The sequence below is a fragment of the Elephantulus edwardii genome, unplaced genomic scaffold (assembly GCF_000299155.1).
Source record: "Elephantulus edwardii isolate Elephantulus edwardi_28Jun2011 unplaced genomic scaffold, EleEdw1.0 scaffold00066, whole genome shotgun sequence".
NCBI lineage: Eukaryota > Metazoa > Chordata > Mammalia > Macroscelidea > Macroscelididae > Elephantulus > Elephantulus edwardii.
This window is the reverse complement of record NW_006399816.1, coordinates 9,571,916-9,599,146: the sequence shown is the minus strand read 5'-3', so window position 1 is coordinate 9,599,146 and position 27,231 is coordinate 9,571,916. Positions and strand designations below refer to the sequence as shown.

At 40.6% G+C, this 27,231-nt stretch overlaps 1 protein-coding gene and 1 pseudogene across 1 annotated transcript in view; one reads left to right on the top strand and one right to left on the bottom strand.

Annotated features, from left to right (window-relative positions):
• The window catches only part of BBS4 (Bardet-Biedl syndrome 4), a 37,888-nt gene extending 21,224 nt beyond the window's left edge, over positions 1 to 16,664 (top strand). The window contains exons 5-16 of the mRNA XM_006888324.1: positions 3,306 to 3,417; positions 4,713 to 4,785; positions 5,864 to 5,917; positions 8,236 to 8,363; positions 9,633 to 9,687; positions 10,651 to 10,719; positions 11,736 to 11,888; positions 11,975 to 12,146; positions 13,714 to 13,783; positions 14,700 to 14,841; positions 15,589 to 15,790; positions 16,555 to 16,664. Of these exons, the coding sequence (XP_006888386.1) occupies positions 3,306 to 3,417; positions 4,713 to 4,785; positions 5,864 to 5,917; positions 8,236 to 8,363; positions 9,633 to 9,687; positions 10,651 to 10,719; positions 11,736 to 11,888; positions 11,975 to 12,146; positions 13,714 to 13,783; positions 14,700 to 14,841; positions 15,589 to 15,790; positions 16,555 to 16,664 (1,340 nt within the window). The remainder of the gene's footprint in view (positions 1 to 3,305; positions 3,418 to 4,712; positions 4,786 to 5,863; positions 5,918 to 8,235; positions 8,364 to 9,632; positions 9,688 to 10,650; positions 10,720 to 11,735; positions 11,889 to 11,974; positions 12,147 to 13,713; positions 13,784 to 14,699; positions 14,842 to 15,588; positions 15,791 to 16,554) is intronic.
• A 2,123-nt stretch (positions 16,665 to 18,787) lies between these two features.
• Positions 18,788 to 27,231, bottom strand: part of LOC102872162 — a 21,338-nt pseudogene continuing 12,894 nt past the window's right edge.

The following is a 27,231-nucleotide window of genomic DNA, read 5'->3' as shown; positions in this document are numbered from 1 at the left end:
TACTACCTGCTTTGAAAAACAAACAAAAAAAAAGAAAAACAAAGAACTCATGAAATAACATACAAAATGGGTGACCCTGGAGGACATTAAGCTGAGTGAAGTATCTCAGTCACAAACTGAGTCAAATACTGCATAGTGCCACTGTTGTAAAATGTGACTGACATTGGGGTTGGGGGGAGACTGAGAAAGATGGGATAAATTTTGTGTACTGCATTGAAACAGATGAGGGAGAGAATTGTTTAAAAGGGATACATGATTAAGTATTATTGTCATGACAGGAGTCGAGAACAAAGGCTGCATAGTGGAGTGGACTTGGCGAGAGAGATTGTATAATAATGAAAGAATTTTTCTTTTACTTTTCAAAGAGAAGCGTATACTGGGGGGAGGGGTGGGCTGGGAGAAAAGTGCTACAATGAATGAATGGAAAGTCTGTAAATGTTCATTAAAATTAATAATAATAGAAAAAGAAAGTAGAAAAAGAAAATGCAGGGAATACAGTGGCACTGTATCAAAATGAACTGGCTGACATTGAAATATTTGAGGAAGTACCATATAATCTTTGGAAGTAGGAGTGGCACCCACTTCCTAAATAACATGCCTCTGTAAACTCTATCAACTTTGATAAATGTCCATATTTACAGAAAGGCTTCAGGCCTTTTGTTCATAGGGTCAGTATGAGTCATGCTCAACTCAATGACAATCAGCAACAACAACCATATGATTAAGAGCCAGTGGTAATGAAAGAAGAGGTATAAGCTCCACCAAAGACATTGGCAAAAGATAAGACTCCAAGAATTGATGCTCTACCAGTTGACATGTTTTACCTAACAGATACAGCCCTGGATGTGCTCATCAGTCTATGCCAGGAAATTTGGAGGATAGCTGCCTGGTCATCTGAGTGGAAGAGATCCATATTTGTTCCCATTCCCAAGAAAGACGATTCAACAGAATGTGGAAATTATTGAACAGTATCATTAATATCACATGCAAGCAAAATAATGCTGAAGATCATCCAAAACCGACTGGAGCAATACTTAGAGAACTACCAGAAATACAAGCTGGCCCCAGGGATATCATGCTGATGTCAGATGGATCCTGGCTGAAAGCATAGACTACCAGAAGAATGTCTGTTTGTGCTTTATTGACTGTGCAAAGACATTTGACTTTATAGATAGTAAATTATGGCTAACATTGAGAAGAATGTGAATATCAGAACAATTAATGGTGCTCCTTATGAAATCTAAAACTAGACCCAAGAGATTGTAATGAGAACAGAGCAAGGAAACACAATATGGTTTCAAATTAAGAAAGGTGTACCTCATGGTTGTATCCTCTTTCCATAACTATTCAATCTGCTGTTGTTGTATACTGTCTAGTCGGAACTGACTCTGGAGAGCCAGTGGGTTTTTAGAGGCAGTTAATTGAACCGGAGGAGATTACCCATCCTTCTCCTGCAGAGCAACTGGTGGATTCGAACCATGTGCCTTCAGATTTGAAAAGTGGGCCTCTATGAAGAAGAATGTGGTTTCAGGATCAGAGGAAGACTTATCAACCTGCCTTATGCAGACGACACAGCCTTGCTTGCTGAAAGTGAAGAGGAGTTGAAACGTTTGTTGCATAAGATCAAAGACTACAGACTTCAATATGGATTATATCTCAACATCAAGAAAAAAATATTCTCACCACTGGACTGATAAGCAACATCATGACAGATGAAGAAACAATTGAAATTGTCAACGACTTCATTTACTTGGATTCACAATTAACACCTTTGGAACCAGCAGTGAGGAAACCAGGAAATAGACTGCACTGGGAACGTCTGCAGTCAAGGACCTCTCCAAATTCCTGACGAGCAATGATATCAGTTTGAAGATGAAGATTCAGGCCTGATTCAGGCCAACATCTTTTTAATCACTTGCATCTGAGAACTGGACAATGAATAATGATAAATGGATGCCTTTTAGCTGTAACCTTGGATAAATGTCCTGAATATCCCACGGACTGCCAAAAGAACAAGCAAATATGTCTTGGAAAAAGTGCAGTCAGAATACTCCTTGCAGGCAAAGATGACAAAGCTTTGCCTCACATACTTTGGACATGTTGCTAAAAGAGGCTGTTCTCTGAGGAGTGACTTAATTCTTGAAAATGTAGAGGGTTGGCAAAAGAGGAAGACCCTCAATCAGATGGATTAACACAGCGATTGCAGCAGTGGGCTCAAGTGTGTCAGAAATTATGAGAATGGCACAGGATAGGACAGTGTTCAGATCTATTCATAGAGTTCATGGAGTCTATGAGTTATACTTGATGACACCTAACAACAACAGAAGGATGGATTTTTTTTCTGAACTCTTAATTATTTTCCTTTGGCCTATTTATCGATAGTCTGTTTTGTTTATCAGTTCCAGACTATTTTGATATTATCGTTTTAGGTACATTCTGAAATTGGGAAATGTATGTCCCCCTTCTTTGTTCTTTTCTTCAGAATTGTCTGGGCTTTTTAGGACCCATTACTGTTTAATAGAAATTAGAGGACTTTTTAATTTATTAAAAATTCTGTATTTTTGAAAATAAGGAATTTTTAAAAAATTTTATTTTTATTATTTTGTATGTATGTACTGTCAAATCAGATCTGACTGATACACGAGGAGATTGTCCCTCCTTCCCCAGCAGAGCATCTGGTGGATTCAGACTGCTTTCCTCTGGGATTGCAGTGCAGCTTCTTGCCAGTAGGCCACCAGAGATCGTAAAAAATAAGGAATTTTTAATCTTGATATAGATTGCATTTGTATGCTAGTTGGGCAATTTTAAAGTCTTGGCACTGTTAAGTCCTTTAGTTTATGAACATTGAGTGCATTTCCATTTATTTAGTTCACCTTTAATTTCTCTCAGTAATCTTTCATAGTTTTGAGTATATAAGCTGTTTATTTCCCTGGTTAATCTGAAGTTTCTTTCCCCAGTTGTTCTTAGGTACTTAGTTCCTTTTATTGCTATTATAAATGGAATTGCTTTCTTATTACATTCCTCTAGTAGAGAAACTTGGCTGATTTTTGCATTAACTTTATATTGTATTCCAGTTTTCATGGCACCTGGTTAACTGTGTAATGGATGTTTGGAGTAAAATAAGAGGAGGTTTGAGCTTCCTTATCAATTGAATTTTTTTTAAGCTGTCCACAACTTTGCTACTTGTTTCAAGGGTTCCTTTGCATACTTAACCATGTGAAGTCCTCTCTGATTGTATTTAAGATGTAATTATGATATAGCTCCATTTTTCCAAGGACATGATTTTGTTTTCTGTTTCTTGCCAGCATTGATATTTCGCCTAGAAGGGCACATCCAGGAATCTCTAGAACTCTTTCAGACGTGTGCTATCCTGAGCCCTCAGTGCGCTGACAACCTTAAGCAGGTGGCCAGATCATTGTGAGTGTTGCAGCCTGGGAGTCTCAGGGTACCACAGAGACATAGAAATGTGTTCGCAGGCGGAGGCTGCTGCTGGTAGAATAGGTGCTGGAGAAGACGGCAGCATCCAGGATCTCAGTATTTAAAACACTGTATTCTAGTTTGATGGTGGGAGGGGACTAGTCCTGTACCTTGAATCTCTGACCACATTGGAAATATGTGGAATTTTCTCATCTTCTGCTCCCTTAGTTGTATGCTGTTTGACACAATGTACATTTTTGGCAAATTTTTGTTAAAGAATGAATGCTTCTGGATGCCTGCAACCTTCAAAGTCTTTATCTTAGACACACCCCTTTTCAGAGTAGTAAAGTAGAACCCATCTCCTTTCTTTTGTACATTTTCTTCCCTGTTTTTTCATGAGTATAAAACTCTTGTTTCCCTACTTCTTTCCAAATTTAATATTCCATTTTAAAGAAAGAAACACGGGAAAGAAATGATGTTGGCAGTGCTTGCTTAGTTTGATGCATGATCTGGAGCATTTTGTTTATTTTGTAGAGCATTGTGTATTGTAGAAAAGGAAAAACATTATAGAAGACTTACTAAAAATCAGTGTAGGATTGGACCAAGGTTTAGGAAATAGTGCAATCCTTACCAGAAGAATTTTTCCATTAGTTTACAGCAGCAATGACTTCAAACTGGTTCAGCCTAGTCATGGCCAACAAAATGACACCAAAGTAGACTGGAAATCTGAAAATGTGAATGAATTGGAATGCTAATTTGAATGGGAGAGGCTATTGGTCAAAGCCATGCTATAAGTTTTATTTCCGTTAGAAAACAGAGGCTGTGTGCACATTGCACAGCAATCAAATCTCTTGACTGAGTTGAAAACAGTGGTGCCCAACTCAAAGACCGCCTGGTGCTTTGATGTGTGTTCACATTACTTAACAGCCTTGGGAGTAATCCAGAGCCAAGTATTAGATTTCTGAAAGGGCTCCATATTCAACTTTTGAGTCTCCTGTTTTAAGACTTCATCCATCATTTTTCCTGTTCTGATTAGCATTCAAGATCACTCACATTATAACAATCCATGCCTGTTCCTGTTTTACTTTGTCATCTATGATTGAATCAATTTGTACTGATTGGGTAAGTTCAGTTAGACCCTGATCGAAGCCTCATTAGCTAAACCAGCAGAACTAGCTTGTAAGGATGTGACCTCTAAAATTCCCTGGGTGGTTTAGGAGGGCAGTGCAGGCTGGGTGGGAGTAGTCTTGTATGAGGTTAGTGGAAATGGTTATGGAAATGTATTTTTTCCACAGATTTCTTTTGGGAAAACATAAAGCTGCCATAGAAGTATATAATGAAGCCGCTAGACTTAACCAGAAAGATTGGGTAAGCAGAGAACTTTCAGGTTTTTGGGGTTTATTTATTTATTTATTTTTAATTATTATCATTTGTCTTAAATGACTATTACTGAATTCTATATGTAACAGAGGTTCTTCCTGTAATTACCAGTTCTTCACACTCTCCTTTCTCCAAACCTTCCGTAAACAAAGAGGAATTCACTATAAGAGAATTTGAGAGATTCCATAGAACTCAAAGTCAGGAAATACAGATTGGATTTTAAGTGACTAAGAACTAGAGAAGCTATCAACAACAAGAAGTTAGCTACTTTATGTATGTTCTTTTTTTTTTTTTTTTCTTCTCTAGAGAAGAGGTTGGCAAACTTTCTGTAAAGGGCAACATAGTAAATGCTTGAAGTTTTATGGTTCCATATGGTCTCTGTTGAAATTAATTTTGCAGTTGTAGTGCTAAAGATTCATTGAGAGTACAAAAGCAGACAGATGTGGCAAAAAAAACCTGAAACTAAAACCCCATTGAATTGAGTCCTGCTCTAAGTGACTTTCCACAGGTCTGTGAGGACGCCTTCTACAAAGAAAGGCAGGGGACAGATTTGCTTTTTAAAGCCCATAGCTTGCTGATCTCTGTTGTAGATTTCTACTCCCCAAGCCCCCATTACTAGTTAATGTAGTGCTAGCTAGATTTCTAGGGAAAGGATTTTAATTGGCTCAGGTGTCTGTCTGGGCATATATAGCCTCAAAGCTGGAACTGTGTGGCCAGTTGACCTCTCAGCACGGACTGCGAGTGAATTGTCTACTGAGATGAGGACACAGAGGGTGCGGGGTGGCAGACAACTCTTACGAAAAAATGGTGAGGGATGTGTTGAGTACCTCAGAGTTTTTCCCCTCTCATAACTTGTCACTTTTTTTTTTTTCAAGTTAAGGAATCCATTTTGTGGAATTAAATTTATTTAACTATTAACTCTAGTTTTAAAATTAAAGGTACAGTCCATGTTTTAAAGTTTAGACTTTGCTGAGCAACATTAATTTCTAGAAGCCTACTGTTTGACTTTCATGTCTAGTATGTAAGATAAGACACTTAAGCCTTTTTCCCTTTCTTTTGTGTGTAGGAGATCTGCCATAACCTAGGAGTTTGCTACATTTACCTGAAACAGTTCAACAAGGTAATTTATAGAGTGGCGGAGGCGGTTGACTGGCCTCTTGGGATTTTTGTGAACTGCAGCCACGCTGCCCCATAGTTCTGTCCCCTGAGGTTTGAGTTCATCTCAGTGCCTGCAGATCAGCCTGGATATGAACATTTAGAGGGCCGTAGGCACTCACCCCATTTTTTACTTCTAATTTATCATTATCTACCTAGGGCTGTTCTGGTGTTTCCCCCCCACCTCTGACTTTAGCAAGAAATTTCAAATCTAAAAATATTATGACCAAGTAGAAGTCTACTCACATTTCCCTTTTTTCTTTCTATCCCCCCAGTTTAATGTTTCTATGTGGAAACAAATGTTCAATAAAACTTTCAGTATCAGCTGCACTGCAATCCCAGAGGTATGCAGTTCGAATCCACTATATGCTTTGCTGGAGAAGGAGGGGCAGTCTCCTCCTGTACCAGTCAGATTCGATTTGATGGTACACATAAAAAATAATAATAAAAAAACCAAAAGAACAAAAAACCCTTTCAGTATAAAAGAGTGGATCCTTATGTGTTAAAAGTGTTGTCCTGGTGAGTTCTGGTGGCCTAGTGGCAAGAAGCTGCACTATAATCCCAGAGGTGTGTGGTTCAAATCCACCAGATGCTCTGCTGAAGAAGGAGGAATAATCGCCTTCTGTACCAGTCAGATCCGATTTGACAGTACACAAAAAATAATAATAATAATAAAATTTAAAAGAAAGTGTTGTCTGGACTGTGTGAGCTATAGTAAATGATTTTAGTTTTTTAAGCTCATTGGAAATTTAAAATTTTAATTGAATCTTATTTCTGAGCATTCTCAATTTTAGTAATTTACCTTAATGAGAACTTCCATTTCATTGTGATTAAGCTGTACTTCTGAGGATATTATGTACAGGAAAGCAATTTGAACTGACTTTGATAGTCAGATAAAGAAGGGGGGGGAAGTACCTTAATTGAGGGCTAGGGTGAATTAGTGAGAGCTCTGGAAGTTAATGATCCAGAACTAGGGAGAGTCCTCTTTATAAAGTTCTCATTAAGTGATTGTCATCTTTTGTTTTCCTTTCCCCATTGCTGACAGGTTGAGAATTAGAATGAGCTAATAGTTAATACTCACTTGACATTATTTAATTAGTGTCCATTTGAAACGAATATATTCTTCAGGGATGTGAAAAAAATGGCATCTCAGTCATTTATGTATAAGTCCTGTAAGGGGTGTGTAGATGGCTAGGTCCCTCGTGGCTTAAGGTGTTTTGCGCTATCAACCTAAAGAATCAACCATCTGTGCCTCAGGAGAAAGATAGGCAGTCCCCTCTTAAGAGTCACCATAAATTGGAATTGACTTAATGATTTGGGGTTTTGTTTTGTTTTTCCCTCTAGTTTTGCGGGATGTGGGTATCTATACTCATATATTTTTATTTATATTTCATGGGCTTTGTAGGTTTTCTGGATGTATCTACACACAATTTTTAATATATTTGATTAGAATATTTTTCTCCTCAGAGACTGTTTTAAACAAGTACCCTCTATGGGTTACTCTGCGGCTCGGGAAAGGTAGCCTTTGGTTGGAATGAAGAATTCCATGGAAGGCAAATAGACTAAGCAAAATCCAGACCTGGCACTTATGAAAATGCCTGTTGGAACAATGAATGACTGGGAAAAAAGCCCATTTAATCATCTCCTTGCGTGTGAGGTCTTCCAGAGCAAAGCAGTTTATTAACTCTAGTATCCTTAGTGCCGAGAATGCCGACATTCCGTAGATACTTGCTTAGTGGATAAAGGAGAACTCTTTACTCATTCATGTTGTGATGGCGAGGAGAATGAAGCCCCCTGGGGAAGTGGCACCATCTAGTAGTACTAGATATACTACCATGTACTAGTACTAATAGTACTACCATGTAGTACTCTGTGTTGTCAGGCGGCGTCATTGGCTTTGACTCATAATGACCCTGTGTATGCAGAATGAAACTCGTGCATAGTCTTCCATACTGCACCTTAACACTTCCTCTGTCTTGTGAAGAATGAGCCATTAGTGTGGATATCAGGAAGCAGAAAACATTCAGAAAAGTTAATTATCTTGTATAAACTGTCCAAATGGTTCTAGACACCAGCACCCCATGTCTTCAACTATCTTGTCAAGGAGCTAGTTTTGATAGGTTGTGGCCCTTCATGTGGGGACTGTTTGCTGGAATGTGATAGTTCTACATTAATGTAGTTGGAGTTTTGTTTCTACATTAGCAATACAAAGCCATGTCCTTTCTACCTTCTACCTTGTTAATGATAATTATTGGATTCCTTTTACTCTGTTAACCTTTTTAGGCACAAGACCAGTTGCACAGTGCCCTACAACTCAATAGGCATGATCTGACTTACATAATGCTGGGGAAGATCCACCTGCTGGAGGGAGATGTGGACAAGGCCATCGAAATCTACAAGAAGGCAGTGGAGTAAGTGTCTGTTTCCTAAAGAGCTAAAACCTACCCATAGCTGTCCCTCCAGCAGGTTGTCAGAGGTAGTAAGTCGCACGGAAAGAGACTGTCTGTTTATCTCCCATGGAGCAGCTGGTGGATTTAAACCGTATGCCTTTGGGATCACAGCGTAGATGGTTTTTCAAAAAATTTTATTTAAAATAAAAATAATTTTATTTTATACTGTTTTATTTACAGAGTTCATATACATTGTTTTTCACACCAGATTTTTCCAATTTCCTACATCACCACCACCTACTCATCAAATTGTGTGACCCTATGATTAATGTGTGTCTCCCTCTCCTTTCCCCGCCCATCCTCAGCCCTCTGCTCCCCCCTTCCCCTCCCTTAGATCCTCATTCTCGTTCTACAATAATGGTCTGAGTTAGTTCGCTTAGCATAATGCTCTCCAGTCCCCCACCCCCAAGTTAGGTAGTAATTTACAAAATCACTGTTCCTGTGTCATAGTGCAGATTCTTAACCACTAAAATTTTTGTTGTTTTGTGCCATCAAGTCAACTGCAACTCAGCAACCCATGAGCAACACATCTGAAACCTGACCTGTCTTGTGCCATCATCATCTCTGACAAACTTGAGCCTGTTGCTACAGTTTATGTCAGTCAGTCACTAGAAACAGATATATGAACTTTCAGGGCTAAGAGAAAATCACATTAGTCATCAAAATAAGAGTGAGTCAGAGTAAAAGGTAAGCTAAAGTTATGGCTAAGAGATCTCAATATGGAATAGAATTACCATTTGATCTAGCAATCTCACAACTCAGGTGAGATTCCAAAGAAACAAGGACTGCAACACAAACTAACACACACACCCCCACGTTCATTCCAGCATGATTTACAGTCGCACAGAACTGGAAACTGCACAGTGCCCATCACACAGTGCCGTATTAGGCATCACTGAAAAAACCGATGAGGAATTTGTGAAAGACGGTACAACATGAATGTATAGCAGGTCTGTTCTCGTGTTGCTTTGTTGACTGTGACTAAGCTGGCCTGGACTGGCCACAGCCCTGGTTATAAACGCCATTTCTTTCTTGCATGAGCTTTTCCTCCTGTGATGAGGGTTATAATCACCACCTTTTGAAGGAAATTCTGAAAATGACATTAAGAGTTTCCATGTGGAGTGGGTAGCTCACCTGGTGTCAGGTGGTTCCAGAGAGCCAATAACTGTGTGTATCTCAGTGTTTCTCACACGTGTTGTTTCTTTCTGAGAAACTGATTGGTATTTGCAGGTTCTCACCCGAAAACACGGAACTTCTTACAACTTTAGGATTGCTGTACTTACAGGTAATGGAAGCTTTACTTGAAATAATTTAGGATTTGTGCGGATGGTTTTCTTCCTACATTTGGACATGACTCTGACACATTTTACCAGTGGTCATATAAGGCACATGGCTCTTGCTCTTTGCATTTGCTATTCTTTGCCTGCTAAAAGAATTAAAAAAATTTTCAGAGTTCAGGTCAGAATCAATTCTGTTTGAGCCCTGTGCAATTATAATTCTTAAGCAACCAAGGAAAAGGCATTCATAAGAACTGTTCTGGGTTGAGGGCAGAAGAAGTTATTTTCTTAGGGGAAAATTATGACTACACTTCCCAAGGCTTTGAGGGCAAAGGCTGTTTGTGTTGCTTTTTTCTCTAAAGCAAAGCTCTACAGGAGGGAGGGTCATAAAGGAAACACACAGAGGGTGTGTTTTTGCCACCTTAGTAAGAATTCCTGAAGGTGAATGGCCTGTTAAACTACATCATTAGCACTGGAGGATCTGGGGCCCAACGGTCCCTGAGAGGCCTTATCTACTCCTGGGCTCCTTTCCCTGCTCATGATCTTGCCTCCTTTTATGTGTGTGAGGCCTTGTCAGTTTGCTTTTCTGGAAAAGGCATTGAGAGCTTAACTTGATGTCCAAGGGTCGTCTTGGGCTTTGGTCTGAGGGGTTAACCCCAAGGGATATGAGGCTAACCAATCCATTTCCTGCTAAGAGGCAGTGATGTGTATGTAACAGCACTAATATGACAGCATGATAGATGTTTTCTGCAAATAGATGCTGTCAGGGGATAAATCAGCACAACAGAGAAAACCACAAGTATACAGGGATTTTGGTTTTCTTTATCTGACATCTATAGTTGGTGGTTATTTTTTCCTGTCAGGGGAACTTACAGAAGTCTGGGTGTTTTCTGCTCAGGGTGTAATTGGCCGGGGTTCTAAACTGCCATCTCCCCTCTGATGTGAATCCTCCGGTTTGCTTTTTCCCTAAGCTCGGCATTTATCAGAAGGCATTTGAGTACCTTGGAAACGCACTGACTTATGACCCTACCAACTATAAGGTATTGCAAACAGTTACGTCCCAGAGCTTTTCACATAACTGGTCTCATGGCTTCTAGAGATCTGCATTTCAAATACCTGAGAAATTATCTTTTCCTTAAAAGTGTAAATAAAAGGGGACTATTTTAAGACAGGTTTGGAAGCAGGAGTGGCATCTACTTCCTAAACCACATGCCTATGGAAACTCTATGAACTTGGAGAAGTGATAATTATAGAAAGGCTTCAGGCCTTTTGTTCATAGGGTCACTATGAGTCATGCTCGACTGGCCGGCAATAAACAACCAACCAACCAACCACATATTTTTAAAAAGTGGGGGGGAATGACTATATATTTGAAAATATTGTAAAGTGTTGGTGAGGCTGCAGCCCTGGTAGAATTTGTTATTTGGAAAAAGTACTTAAGGTTCCATAACAAATGTTGGTTTGGTGTTTTGTTTTTTTTTTTAAAAACCCTTATGGCAATATGACTTTTAGATTCCTAAAGATAAGATAGTGACCTTTCCTCCAGATAATGACTTTGAGGACAAGAAAGAAGATAATCAAGGTGTTAAATAGCATTAAGGGAAATTAGTCCTGTTAGCCTGGCCAGGTCACTCCTTGTTGACCATATTCTCTACTTCTCTCCTTCCCTTAGAAAAGTAACAGGGCCTGGTACCTAAAATTCACATCTCCCGCCCTGATTTCTGTGGTGGAAGAAGTATTCAAGGATGGGTGTAGTTAGAGGTGTCCACAATACTTCATGTATCAGGGAGGAACAGATTATAGGTAGTTTTGCTTAAAGGCTTTTGATAATTAATTATTGGCATAGTTCCTTGGCCTTTTATCCTTTTCTTTTTCTGTATTGCCCCAGAGAGAGCTACAAGAGTGGAGTGACTCTTGTCATCCATATTTGTCTCAATAGATTGCATATGTATGTCCCTCGAAGAGGTTTCTGTGCTGATGTGCACTCTGGAAGGCCACGTCACTGCTCCAGCCTTAGGACTGCTCAAATCACTAACTTCCACATCCCTTGTTTCAGGCCATCTTGGCAGCAGGCAGCATGATGCAGACACACGGGGACTTTGATGTAGCCCTCACCAAATACAGAGTCATAGCGTGTGCTGTGCCAGAGAATCCCCCGCTCTGGAATAACATCGGAATGTGTTTCTTTGGCAAGAAGAAATACGTGGCAGTGAGTGTCTCCTCGTGTTTGTGCATGTGGCTGCTGGGCTGGGCGAGCCAGCCTCCCTCTCACCACACGCCTCCTTGCCCTTGCAGGCTATCAGCTGCCTGAAGCGAGCCAACTACTTGGCACCCTTCGACTGGAAGATTCTGTATAACTTGGGGCTCGTGCACTTGACCATGCAGCAGTATGCATCAGCTTTCCACTTCCTTAGTGCGGCCATCAGCTTCCAGCCAAAGATGGGCGAGCTCTACATGCTCTTGGCTGGTAAGAGACATTTCTGTGCAGAACCTCCTCCCATGCCTGCTGTGAGGGAAAGGGAATTTTAGTCAGGAGGGTAAACCTAGCTGCCCTACTGTCGTCATTCTCTTGCAGTTACTGTAAGAATCTGAGTTACTCTCATAGAGCTGGAAGTGAGGATTAAGAAGGGGAGTTTGATCCAGAGACCCAGCAGGCTAATGCAAGATCATCCCCTTCTTTTAGCAGCTTTTCTTTTCTTGACTTGACAGTTTATTTTTATATGTATTTGGAATTCTAAGTCCTATGTAGAAGACTAAGAGCTTGGACATTAGGTGAAGTCCTGCCTCTAGCACTTACTCTGTACACCTCACAGGACTGACAGCGTGATTAAACAGGCAGTAGTAACTTGTTTTTGTTGTGGACATGGAATAAATTCATTATGAATATTACTGTGTCATTGGTCCTGGTGGTAATTCTTTGTCAAGTTATATAGAAACCTGTATCTTTGAGAAGAATATTGTTGAGTATGGTTCCTTACATAAAAATCCATTTTATTCCAGAATTCTAAAGTTGATCACACAAATTATTGAAGATTAATCAAATAGCAAACTTTAAGTATTTATTATATATAATCAAGCATATAATTTTAAAGTAGTGACAGTGTGTTTCTGGGCAATATTCTTTATATACTGAGCTTACTAAATGTCTTAAAATAGAAGCCCAAGGGCAGATTCCACGTCCTTATCGATCATGGTCATCAGGTGAGGCATTTCCCCCGTCTTGGTCATTTCTGTGAGGTTCCTACTTTAAAAGGCTATAAAAACAGATTGGTTCTGGGGCTGCTAGGTGGTAGACAGCAGTTCTGCCTTTACAAACTAGAGATGCATTCCACAGTTTACAGGATACGTGACAATTCATCAGTGCAGAATGTGACACTATCCCAGGCTGAGAAGCCGTCGTGGACAAAGGCATGCCGCCATGAAATTGTAGGGTGTGTCCTGCGGTTCGTGGCAGCAGCAGCGTAGATTGTGGTGGGAAGTGAGTCAGGACAGACAGTTTGGAACCTAATTATGGAGGGCACTTGTACAGCATAAAGGCACTCTTACCCTAAAGGCTGTGCTTTTCCTAGAAACTGGATTTTCTGGTTTCTTCAGAAGTGCCTGATAGAAGTGAGGGCAGGTTTAGTGCTCATGAGGTTGAGCAGGGTGATTTTAAGAAAGGGGGACCAACAAAGGGTCTTTCATAGATAGTGGTATACTACAACTTTGAGATACCTGGGGGCATCGTGGAAGACAGGATGGAGGCAGACAGGGACATGGCTTTTGGGGAGAAGAGTTGGAAAACCAGAAATTACTTAAACCTGAATAAGGGCAGCTGTGGAAAAGGAATTGTAAAAGTAGGATGTGCAGAATTGGACAACGAATCAGTTTTGGAGACGGAATTCCTGGAGACAACACCAGGTGTCTGAGCTTAGAAATAAAATGGTGGTTCTCTGAGCTGACAGTTTAAGGCTGAAGGAACTATAGTCTTGACACCCTCCTCTTGTGTTCTGAGCTGGCCCCTTCAGCTGCAGTGCTCACTCTCTTTGTTGCAGTGGCTTTGACCAATCTGGAAGATGTGCACAATGCCAAGAGAGCCTATGCAGAAGCCGTCCGCCTGGATGAGTAAGCTGCTGCTGCTTTGCAAATAGTGTGGGAAGGGTTGGGCTCAGCAGAGCCACAAGGTGGCGCCATAGCACCGGGGCTGGTGCTTTGTGGCCTTCGTCCAGAGGCCCGAGCGGGAGGGATGTGGCTCCAGCACACACGGTGTGTCAGGAGCTGACACTGGCGTTTTTTTGAGAAAATGTTTCCCAAGTTGAATAGTCAGGAGGTTGGAGAATGCCAAAGAGCAGTCGGCTGGACAGTATGATGTGATTCTATTTATTTCACCGACATCTGCTCAAAAGCACAATTTTTTTAAAAATCCTAGTTGCTGTCGAACCAAATGCCTCTGGGACCCCAAGTGTGTGAGAGCGGCATTGTGCTCCACACTGTTTTCCAGGAAGGCTTTTTCTGAAGAAGCTCTCCAGGCCTTTCTTTGGAGGTGCTGCTTCCTGGAATCAAACCTCCAACCTTTATATTACCAGTTGAGCACATTAACCATTTGCATCCCTCAGGGACTCCAGAAAGCAAGGTTGCTGTTGTAGCTGAGTACCACTGGGTCGGAACTGACCCACCAGTGGGTTTTCAGAGGCAGTAAATTGCACAAGAAGGGATGCCTGCCCATCTTTCTCCTACAGAGTAGCTGGTGGATTTGAACTGTGCATCCTTACATTGGTAGTACAGTTACCTTACCATAGCTCTAGAAAGCAGGGTAGAGACCTCTCTGTCAGTCCTGCCTTGGGTGGCATCTGTGGAGGCCTGATCTGTGTGACTTGGTCGCCAATATTTGCTTTGCTCATTGAGCCATTAACTCCCTGATTCGTCTCCATGTGTCCCCACCTTTCTGGGTGGGTGGATATACTTACCTGTTCTGTTGTGTGGTTGTGTGATGGGAAGGAGCAAAGCCACGGTTCCTCTGATCCTTGTCTGTGTCCCGCAGGTGTAACCCCCTCGTCAACCTCAACTTCGCCGTGCTGCTGTACAATCAGGGGGAGAAGAAGGCCGCGCTGGCCCAGTACCAGGAGATGGAGAAGAAGGTCAGCCTGCTCAACAACAGCAGCGCCCTGGAATTTGACCCCGAGGTGCGTCTTTCTAGCTCTGAGAGAAATAGGCAAGCTGGCGGGAGACTGGGCTCGAGCCCGAGAGTGGCAGGAGTGTTACAGCCTTGGCTCTTGGCTTGGACCTTGCCAGCAGCATGCATTCAGTGAATTCAGCCTGAGATGAACTTTCCTGGAAGAAAATAATAACAGGTTTATTACTCATATTACTGAGTTACAGCCACTAATATTACAGCTCATCTGAGTTGACACGTTTCCCTTTGTCAGTTCCTCCCACTTTCTATGTTGGTGTTTTATCTTATAACTTGACTAGACTTGAGTTGTTGCGGTTTGAGATAGTGTGTAACCTCTTGCCATCTTTTCACAGAGTCTGTTCTCTGCTATTTCAGAATGCTTTCCTTGCAAAAAAGTACTTCTGCCTTCAGATTTGGTTTGGTTGAGACAAAATCCCCAAACAGAGCAGTTGGTATCCAGCTGATTCTGACTCGTGGCAATGCTGTGGGCCGTAGAAGTGCCCACTGGGGCTTCTGGGGCTGTGACCCTAGGGGAGGAGACTCCCACATCTTTACCCCACAAGGTGGCTGGTGTGTTCGGGCCTCTGGTTTTTCACTTGTGACTAAGTACTTTAAATACTGCGCCACCATGGCCCTCCATGCCAGGACCAGCAGTCACTGAGCTAAAATCCCTTGACAGAGGTCCAGGAATGGTTGGGTTGGCTCACCTTTGCCTGTCATGCCTGTGACTCTGCTTTTCCTTCTGTGGTGGTGTAAGATGGTGGAGATGGCCCAGAAGTTGGGAGCAGCCCTCCAGGTCGGGGAGGCACTGGTCTGGACTAAACCAGGTAAAGATTCCAAGTGCAAGCACCGGACCACTTCGACCAGCAGACCAGCCAGTTTCCAGCAGCCCCTGGGCTCTAATCAGGCTCTGGGACAGGCAATGTCTTCAGCAGCAGCCTACCGGAAGCTGCCTGCAGGTAGGAGCTGTGCACAGCTCGCTGAACCCTGAACGAGCGAAGGCAGTGGGAGCGCAGAGATTAAAGCTGTGAACGAAGCTTGTGCTTGTCAGACTCAGAATCTCCAATGTAGTGTTGACTGTTGTTGTTGTTGTTATGTGACATCTGTTCTTATGTGCCATCGAGTCATTTGCAACTCATAGCAACCCTATGTACAAGAGTCCTAAACCCTGCTCTGTCCTGACACACTTACCCCCATTGCCCCAGTGACTGAATCAATCCATCTCATCCAGGGTCTTCCTCTTCTGCACTGTCCCTCCACCCTCCCAAGCATGATGTCCCTCTTTAAGGACCAGTCTTTCCTTGTAACATGTTCAAAGTATGTCAGATGAAGCCTCAGAGGAGAGGTGAAATGGGAACTTCTTTAAGGCAAAGCTGTTGTGAGATTTAGATGGGTGTTCAATACACCGAGTTTATAAAGTTTTCAAGTTTAGAAATATAGCATTAGAGGGCATTCTGTTACATAGTCTTGCCTTTGTTTTCTTTGCATTATTATAAATTAGCATGATGTATGGGTTATGAAATATTTATTTCACCGATACTGAGTGCAGATTTAAATATTTCCTTATTTCTTAAGTTATAATCTTCCCTAATGTCTATAAAGTTACACCACAGTCCCACTAGCCTCAGAAATGAGATTTTTTTCCTCAAAATTTAGAAGTAAAAACAGTGCTATCTTCTGGAATTGTGGAGCAGAGTTTTCAAGGTCTTTGTTTCCTTACTAGGTACTGGGGGAACATCACAGCTCACAAAGCCACCATCACTTCCTCTGGAGCCGGATCCCACCATGGCAGCAAGTGCAGCTGAAGCATCAGAGCAAATAAGAGAAAAATAGAGTCGGATGACCCCAGAGTGCAGGGGTTTTTTTTGGCTAGTTGTTTCAGCTAGGTGTCATGTGGCACAGGCAACGTAGAGGCCAGCACCGTCCCTGGAGTCACAGGATTAAAAGAGAACGCAAGGTGTGCTGTGATGATCAGGATCCCGAGGCCTGTGTAGCCCCTGGGAAAACGCCCTGTGGGCACTAGGGAGGTCCCTTAGCATTGGGTATGAGGGTGAGTGTTCTGTGAGGTGTGGGGCTCTCCAGACAGCAGGGTACCGGGGCTGGGTGCTGTCCAAGCGCCGGTCTCTCCTGGAAGAAGGACCCTTCCTTAGTGCAGGGAAGGGCTGAGCCAGACCTTGACTCCCTAGTCCTGGAGTGAGGAAGCCTAGGTAAACTACATTCACCTCTCAAAACACAAAACTTGGATTAATAATCTAGTAGACCAATATGAAAAGGGAAAAAAATGGTGAAAAGCAGCTCTGTAAACTGAGGCCCAGACTGGTAGTATCTCAACTGCCTTTACCCAAAGGAAATCTTCAGGTCCCTATGTTCTGTTCTGAGAGGGGTCAGAGTCTAGAACCAAATCACGTCGGTGTGAAAATAAGTAGGAACCAAGGAATTTAAGAAAAGAGTAAAAAGCTCCTATCATTAAGAAGTTTTTGTCCAAGACAATCAATAATCAATGTTAACCATTGATATTATCAATATACCACCTGTAGTCATTTTACAAATAAAGATTTTTGTTTCATCATCCTTCTTTGAGAGATTGTTGTATGGAAACAGTTGTTTTTCATGTATAAAAATAATATCTTATTTAGGTATTTTAAAAAACCCAACATTTTAAAAAGGAATCTGTGACCACAGTTTTCCCTTACCTGTTTGAAGCCTGGTGTGAAATTGATGGGGGAAGGAACTTAACAGCCAAGTTCCTGCTCCTGGCCCAGTCCCCATTTTGTACTTAAGAGTATCTTTTAAGCCATCATTGAAAGTGGACTAAACCAACAAGGAAGTATCCTCTCACCCCAGTAAGAATAGCAAAATTTAACAGAACAGCAAACATCAAATGCTGGTGAGGTTGTGGAGAAACTGGAACCCTTATTCACTGTTGGTGGGAGTGTAAAATGATGTAACCACTATGGAAGGCTGTATGGCGCTTTCTCAAAAAGTTGAAAATAGAAATACCATTTGACCGAGCAATTCCACTACTGGGAACCATAACTGCCAACCAAGCACCCATGTTTATAGCAAGAAACAACATAAGTGTCCATCAGCAAACGAATGGATAGAGAACTCTGGTATAGTCACACAGTGGAATACTATGCTGCACTGAAAAAAAGGAACTCATGAAATATTATTCAAAGTAGGTGACACTGGAGGACATTATGCTGAGTGAAATATCTCAGTCACAAAAGGACAAATACTGCATAGTGCCACTGTTGTAAAACAGGACTGACATCGGGGTTGAGGGGAGACTAAGAAAGATGGGATAAATAATGTATACTGCATTGAAACAGATGAGGGAGAAAACTGTTTAAAAGGATATGTGATTAGGTATTGTCATGACGGGAGTCCAGAACGAAGGCTGCAGTGCAACAATGAATGAATGGAAATCCAAAGTCTCTGTAAATTTTCATTAAAATTATTAATAAAAAAATAACAGGAAGAAAAAGAAAGTGGACTGACCTATTATCAAATGAAGCTATGTTTGGAGTTCACGATATTAGGACTAGGTCTGTTTTGATGTTGTAATTGAAGCAGCAGCTAACTGAGCAGAAGTGTCTTCAGTCCTTACATCTCAAAAATAAGTAAGTCAGAAGCGACAGGCTGGGCCATGCACCCAGCCTGAGGTCGGCTCAGCAATTGAGAAAACTCACTCTTATGTCTGTGTGGAATAGAGTCCTCCCATTACTAAAACAGGTTTGATACTCCTGTAAGTGAAGTTGGAGAGAAGGAGGGAAATAGAGGAGAAAGTCAAGAGCTAAAATCAACAGAAATTAAAGACTGGTTGGATGCTACAGGTAAGAATAGACTCTTATAACAAGTATTAGAAATTAGGGTAAAGAACAGTCGGGTATGGATGACATCCATTAACACATGAACAGTAAATTTCGGGGGTGAAATCCACATTGGCGGTAGATTCAGAAGTGATTTGCATGATAATTGAAACCATGTATTTGAAAGGAGTCGCCCTAGGAAAGCTTGGAAGATGAAGAGATAAAAGAAAAGCTGTAGAGAAAGAAACAAGACACAAGGAATACTGAGAAGACCTGAGGGAGTCTTGTTCTAGAAGCCAGAGGAGGGGAGGCTCGGGAATGGGAAGGTCAGCCTCACTTCCTCCTCCCAGCAGAGACGTTCTCGTAGAGTCCCATTTTATAAGGGATGAAGCTGAGGCTGGAAGAAGAAATGGATTTTCCAGGGTAAATGACAGGACTAGCGAGGATTTGAACCTCTTTCTGCAGCCCTCGTATTATGTTGTATTTTTTTTTTTTTACTGCAAATACTTTTATTTTTTACAGCATATTCTTCCCATTCAATTTTTTTTCTCATTTATTGTTGCACATTTTCCTCCCTGCCCATCCCTTCCCCCAAGTTTGCTTTTCTCTTTGAAAAGAAAAAAATTATTTCATTGTTATATAATCCCCCTGCCCCCCAGTCCACTTTACCATGGATTTCTTTTTCTGGAATCTTGTCATGAAAATAATACCTAATCATATATTCCTTTTAAACATTTCTCTCCCTCATCTATTTCAATGCATTATACATTATTTATCCCCTCTTTTCTTTGGGGAACCTAAGAAAACTCCATGTCAGTCCCATTTTATAACAGTTTCACAATGCAGTATTTGTCCTTTTGTCACTGAGATAATTCACTCAGCATAATGTCCTCCATGGTCACCCATTTTTGTATAATTCATGAGTTCTTTGTTTCTCAATGCTGCATAGCATTCCATTGTGTGAATGTATCAGAGCTTCTCTATCAATGAGTTTGTTGATTGGCACATGGGTTGTTTCCAACTCTTTGCTATTGTGAACAAAGCCACAATAAATATGGGTGTGCATATATCTGCTTGGGTGGCAGTTATGGGACTTTGGGGTATATTTGGGTCAAATGATATTTCTATTTTCAACTTTTTGAGAAAGTGTAATACAGCCTTCCACAGTGGTTGTTCCATTTTACACTCCCACCAACAGTGAATAAGGGTTCCAGTTTCTCCACAACCTCACCAGCATTTGTCATTTGGTATTGTGTTCTATTCTTAGCTAGTACTCATTAACTAGTGAGGTATCTTCAGTGAAATAGTGATTGATAGCAACAAAAACCCAAGGGTGTGGAGTCTGAAAAGTGAAAGTGGCATTGGACTACTTTTATTTGAAAAACTTCAAAGTAAATGGAAGAAGGTGTTGTTTTTAAAAAAATTAATTTTAATGAAAGTTTACAGAGACTTAGGGTTTCCAGTCATTCATTGTTGCACTTTTCTCCCTCCCTCCTCCCCCATCACTCTTCTCTTTGAAAAGAAAAACTCATTGTTATGTAATCCCTCCCCCCAACTCCACTCCACTATGCAGCCTTCAGTCTGGACTTCTGTAATGACAAGAATACCCATTCAATGTCCCTTTTAAACAGTTCTCTCCCTCATCTGTTTCAATGCAATATTCATCATTCCCCCCCTCCAACCCCGCTTTTCTGTCTTCCCTCAACCCCGATGTCAATCCTGTTTTACAACAGTGGCCCTATGCAATATTTGTCTTTTTTGTGACTGAGATACTTCACTCAGCATGACATCCTCCAGGGTCATCTATTTTGCATATTTCTTGAGTTCCTTGTTTTTCAGTGCTGCATAGTATTCCCTTGTGTGAATATACCAAAGCTTCTCTATCCATTCATTTGTTGATGGGTACTTGGATTGTTTCCAGCTCTTTGCTATTGCTAATAAAGACACAATAAATATGTGTGTGCATATATCTGCTTGGGTGGCAGTTATGGTTTCTTTAGGGTAAATTCCCAGTAGTGGAACTGCTGAGTCAAATGAGTCAAATGGTATTTTTATTTCCAACTTTTTGAGAAAGTGCCTTCAGCCTTCCGTAGTGGTTGCACCATTTTACACTCCCACCAACAATGGATAAGGATTCCACTATCTCCAAAACCTCACCAGCATTTGATGTTTGCTGTTCTGTTAAATGTTGCTATTCTTACTGGGGTGAGATGGTATCTCATAGTTGTTTTGGTAAATGGAAAAAGTTTTTAAGAGCAGGATTCATGGAAAAGAATTCATTATTTCAAGAAAAAAAAATTTGCACTTGGATAAAGAAAGAGTAAGAGGCTGTCTTCAAGTGAAGCATGGAGTAGAAGAGTAGGACCCTGGTTTTTCAACACTCTTTGGAGGCAAGAACATAATGGTACCCAAGGAAAGCAATCAAGAACCAGTACTTCCCATTTTGTTTTAGCACAGATTTTCTTTAACAAAGAATTCCTATAAACTCTACCTCCTAGCGTTTGTTTTGCCTGTTTTCTGTTTGGTGAATAGTGTTGGAAGTCTAAAGTTTGTGAGCCACCACCATACAGTTGATCTCTATTTGCCTGGAACAGTAGAAGAAAGAGACTGTAGGTCTCTTTGTCTCCATCAACTACTTCTTTTGCCATGAAACTAGAAGAAATGGATGGTGCTTAGCTACCATTACTGAATGTTTTGATCAAGACTCCATAGATACTGATCAAAAGGAGGGGAAAACATGGAACAGAACATGAAATTTCTAAGAAAACCAGACTAACTGATTACACTAAGATTAAATCTACTCTCCTGAAATTGTGTGTGTGTGTGTGTGTGTGTGTGTGTGCGCACGCGCGCACCTACTGTTCAGACAGATCTAACTGGCACAGGAGGAGATTGCTCCTCCTCCAGTGGCACATCTGCTGGAGTCAAACGCAGCTTCTTGCCACTAGGCCACCAGAGCTCCTTTCTGAAATAATCTTTAAATCAAAACTGTCCCATGAAGTCATCTGTAAAACAGTTTAAATTAATAAAGCATGTAATCCTTGAATATTTGAGTTATCCATGTGCAATCAAATCCATAACTCTAAGGTACAGGTGAGAACCTTAAGAGAATAAAAGTCAATGTTAGTAAAACAGTATGGGTGAGATAATAAGAATGGTGACACAATGACATTAAGATGTGTAGAAATTGTTGAATGGTGCCTGCTTTGTTGTATATATTTCCATACATATACACACAAATTCTACGGTGTACCTGCTAGATTTTTGAGTGTGGATTTGCTAATGGACTGTATTGACATTTTAAGGTTTGTAAACCCTTAATAAACATGTGAGATGGAACAAAAAACTAACCCTAAGTAATTGTGAAAAACTAAGAATGTATAATCCTTGGAAGAATTATTTAATTGATAGTTACAGCTAGAAACCCAATAATCCAAACTAACACACACTGCTGTCAGGTTGATAGCCTCACAGCAGCACCTAAAGGGTAGAGTAGAACAGTCTGCCTGAGTTTCCAAGCTATAACTCTTTACAGATACACATTGTCCTGTCCTTCTCTGGAATAGGTGGTGGCTTCAAGTCACTGATGACCTGCTTAGCAGCCAGGCCTACTGTGTCCCTAAAAAGCCAACACAGATAGTAAAATTAAAGAATATTTCATTAACATCTCCCCCCAAAAGGAAAATGAGTATCAGGACAAAACAAGTCGTTAAATACAGATGTAATATGAATAACTACATTAAAATACAAATGGACCAAACAGTCCAATTAAAAAACAGGTGATTAAAAAAAAATTCAGATATGTGCTGTTGAAAGAACATAAAAAGACCATGCATAACTGTATAATCATCCACAGGCATAAGCAGTCTGGAAAGGCTATTTTTAAATTTTAGAGTTTTAAAAATTTTTATATTGATTTGCTTAAAAAGTTTGTATACACTGTTTCATACTATCTTTCATTCACATTGTGTTTCATATAATCCCATTCATTATGTTTCATAAAATTAATCATTGAACTATGTCCACCATTGCCCTGTTTTTCCAGATTCCTACTGGACTTATCCCTGGAATGACATTTTAATGTCAGTTAAAGTAGATTTTGAAGCAAGTTTTATCGAGGGTGATGGTGTGTACTGTAGTTGGAAAAGACCCATACCCAACCCTCTGGTGTGCTTTTAGAGATAGTGGAAGGAGATTGCTCATCCTTCTCCTGCGGAGCAGCTGGTGGCCTCGAACCATGTGCCTTTGGGATTGTAGCACAGCTTATTGCCACTAGGCCACCAGAACTCCCTTAATCAAGAGTTGTTGCAGTTTACCGAAGAGGTGGAACCGACCCCTGGTGGTCCCTCTAGCAGGTTTTCAGGGGTGGTTAATCTCATGGGAGGAGATTGCCCATCCTCCCACTTATCAAGGGTAGGGGGTAGATACTCACAATGATAAAGGGTCAGTTTGTTAAGAAGAGAGTGACTCTAACTATATCACTAACACTTCCTTGAAAATGTATTAATTTAAGGGAGCTCTGGTGGCCTAGTGGCAAGACACTGCACTGCAATCCCAGAGGTACATGGTTCAAATCCACCAGATGCTCTGCTGGAGAAGGAGGGGACAATCTCCTCCTGTACCAGTCAGATCTGATTTGACGGTACACGTAAAAATAATACCATAAAAAAAAGAAAATGTATTAATTTAAAATTGACAAGTCGATAGTCACAGTTGGCGGTCCTTGTTCTTTCAGCAACTGATAGAAGTAGACTAAAAGTGAGAATGTATGAAGACAGGAACGATTCTGTCACTCATCTTGATCTGACAGTTATAGAACACAATAACCAGTAGTTTCAGAAGACACATTCTAAGTGCATATAGCACCATCAGCAAGACAGACCATATGCAGAAATAAACTAGGAGAAAATGTAAAAACAAAAGAACTATAAAAGATCTCAAAAATATTTTTAAGAGTATGTTCTCTAACCACAATGAAATTGTATCAGAAGACAACACTTCTAATTGTTCATCTAGAAACCCCTAAAATACCTGAAAGTAAAACACACAGTTGTAATAACACACGGAGTACAAGAATGCAAAAAAAAAAAGTATTTGAACTGGATAATAATGAAAACCACTAAGAAACATTTTTGTGGTTCAGCTAAAAGCAGTGCTTAGAGGAAAATTTACAGCTGCAAATGCTTGTATTTGAACAAAAATGTAGAAAATACAAGCTAGGAAAATGTAGCAAAATTAGTCCAAAATAAAAGAAAAAAGCAGAAATCAGAAAACAGTAAATTAAGCAGCCAATCTGTGAAAAAGAGGAGGAAAGACTTGGTGATCCAGAAGACCACAGCCTTGAAAACCTAGGGGATTTTTCTAGTCTTGTTGGCCCCTGATAACAGTGGTCATGCTTATACAATCCAAGACTTTGAAATTCTTCACTATGTATATTAGATGCTTTTCTCTTCTGTGTGTCTGCTTGATGATCTAGAGCTAGTGCTAGTGCTCTATTGCTATCCATATATTGGATCTTGGGCTGAAATAAATGACTATAATATTGTTGTTGTTAGGTGCTGTTGAGTCCAACTCAGCGAAGCTATCAACAATAGACCTGAACCCTCTTCTATCCTGTGTCGTCTTCATCATCTCTGACACACTTGAGCCCATTGCTGCAGTCCTGTCTCAATTCATCGGGTCAACCCTCAAGGGCCTTCTTTTTTGCCAAACTTCTGCCTTTCTAAGCATGATTCTTTTCTAAGGGAGAGCATCTCTTAGCAACATGTCCAAAGTATGAGAGCCAAAGCTTCACCATCTTTGCCTTTAAGGAGCACTTGGGCAGCACTTTTACCAAGACATATCTTTGTTCTTTTGACACTCCATGGAATATTCAGTACTCTTCTCCAACACAACTCAAAAGCATCAATTCTTGTGTTGTACTTATTAACTAGCTTTGATATATATATCAAGTGACTGAAAAGACAGACCATGGCCTGAATCAGGTGCACTGACATCATTGCTCTTCAGACTTGCCCAGACCAGTGTATCTCCTGATTTTGACTGCTGGTACCAAGTGTATTGATTGCTAGTCCAAGCAAGATGAAATAACTGACAACTTCAGTCCCTTCTCCATCTATCATGATGCTGCCAACTGACCCAATGGTAAGGAATTTTGCTTTCTTGAGTTTACATAATAATAAGGGATCTGTGATGGCTTAGTGGTAAGAACTGTGCTGTCAACCCAAAAGTACATGGTTCAAATCCCTCACTTGCACCAAGGGAGAAAGATGGACAGTCCCTGTGTGATTTACTGCCTCTGAAAACCAGCTGGAGGGTCAGCTACGAGTCAGTTCTGACTCAACAACACATCACCACAATAACATAAAATAATAAAAGAAGAAACCTGATAAATTTCTAGCTGACTTGATTATGGAAATGAGACAAATTCCAATGTCAAGGATGTAAGAGAAGAACAGCATTACAGGCCCTGCAAACACCAAAAGGATAAGGGAATCGTCTCAACAATTTAATGCCCACAGTTTTGACAATTAATATGCAGCGGACAAAAATCTTTGAAAAAATATAGCAAATGCAAATGGAAGAAAGATGAAGTATAAAACCTAAGACAATCTATTAAAGAAATGGAATTTGTAGGGAGTTCTGGTGGCCTAGTGGCAAGAAGCTGCACTGCAGTTCCAGTGGTACATGGTTCAAATCCACCAGATGCTTTGCTGGAGAAGGAGGGGTAGTCTCCTCGTCTACTAGTCAGATCCAATTTGATGGTACACACACACAAAAAATAATAAAAAATTTAAAAAAAGAAATGGAATTAGTAAACAAAAAGTTACTCCTAAAGCAAACTCCTATTTCACTAGTGAATTATATTAAACATTTAAGAAAGCAAAATAAATGATACATTTTCAGAGGACAGAAGTGTGAGAACTTTTCAACTTGTTTGGCAGAGACCATTATAAACCTGGTATCAAATCTGGTCAAAAGAGTAATCACAGCTCATAATCCTGCATGAATGTAGATGCAGAAAGCCTTAACAAAACTGAATCCAGCAGTATAAAAGGTTAATATGTAGACTATTTTAAAGTTGGGTTTCTCCCAGAACCCCAAGATTGGTTTAACATTGGGATACCCAAATATTCACATGTATTCACCAAAGAGAAAAGTCATCATGTCAGCAGTTGAAGAGGCAAGAATGGATTTTGTAAGAATTTGGAATTCTTATCCTGTATTTCCCCCTCTTTGGTAAGTATTCTACAGAATTTGATTAAAATGTTCAGTAGAGCTAGTTGGGCATCATGCAGGCAGTTCTTTCAGTCTCATGGTAAAGAAGGCAATTCATGAAAGCAATTAATCACACATGCCCTCTGAGCTCTCCAACATTACACACTTCCTCTGTTGCTTCAGGGACACAGAGACCAATTGTAACTTGGATGGATACTTGTGAGCTTTTACCACCCTGAGTCCTACCCTATAAACTAGCACTGAATATTGTGGTCCCATTAAGGCTGGATGAACCTCTAAAACTATTGCCCCGAAATAAACTTTAAATACCAAACCATAAGTATCCCTGATAACTTCTTTAAACTAGGTGGTGGTTGTTGCTACGTGCCGTTGAGTTGACTACGACTTATAGAGACCCTATGAATGAACAGTCTGAACTCTGCCCTATCCTGAACCAACCTCACCATCTCACACATCTGACCCCATTGCCACAGTCACTTTGTAAATACATCTCATCCAGAGTATTCCTCTCCTGTGCTGTCCTTCCACCCTTACAAGCATGATGTCCTTCTCCAAAGACTGCCACTTGTGACAACATACATAAAGTATGTGAGAACAGAGCTTCAAACCCTTGCCTTAAAGGAGCAATCTGGTTTCACCCTCTCTAGGATAGACTTGTTTGTTCATTTGGCAGTCCAAGGTTTATGTTCAACACTCTTTTTCCAGTACAACTGAAAGGAAAGGCATCAATTTTTCTGTCATCCTTAGTCACTGTCCAGCTCTCCATGACCTAAATCAGGCACACCTTAATCTCTAGACTGACATTGTTGCTTTTTGGCAGGCTGCGGAAGTCCTTGTCAGCAGATTTTCCCAGTGCAAACTCGTCTTTTGGTTTCCTGACTGCTGGTGCCAAGGGTGATTGTGGATCTGAGCAAGATGAAATCATTAACAACTTCAGTCTTTTCTCTATTATGATGCTGCCTATTGGCCCAGTGGTGAGAAATTTAATTTTCTTAATGTTGAGATTCAACATATTAAAGGCTGCACAATAGTTTAATTAGTAAAGAATGTCTGCCTTGAGCAAGCAGTGTGGTTTGTTTTTTTTTTTTATATGATGACTTTAAAAATAGTTTATTTCCACCTTCACAAATACATGAGCCTTTGAACATTATGCAAGGCACACATTTTTTAAAAAAAAAACAACAAACCAACTTACATTAGAATACATTTTTCTTACATGATCCAAGAGAATGTGGATTATAGCAACAAAGTGGGTGCTGATTAAAGGGAAAGAGGATTAGGACAGGTACTGGCAATTGGCTACATGCATTTCTTCTACAGCAGTAATCAACATTTATTCATCATATGAT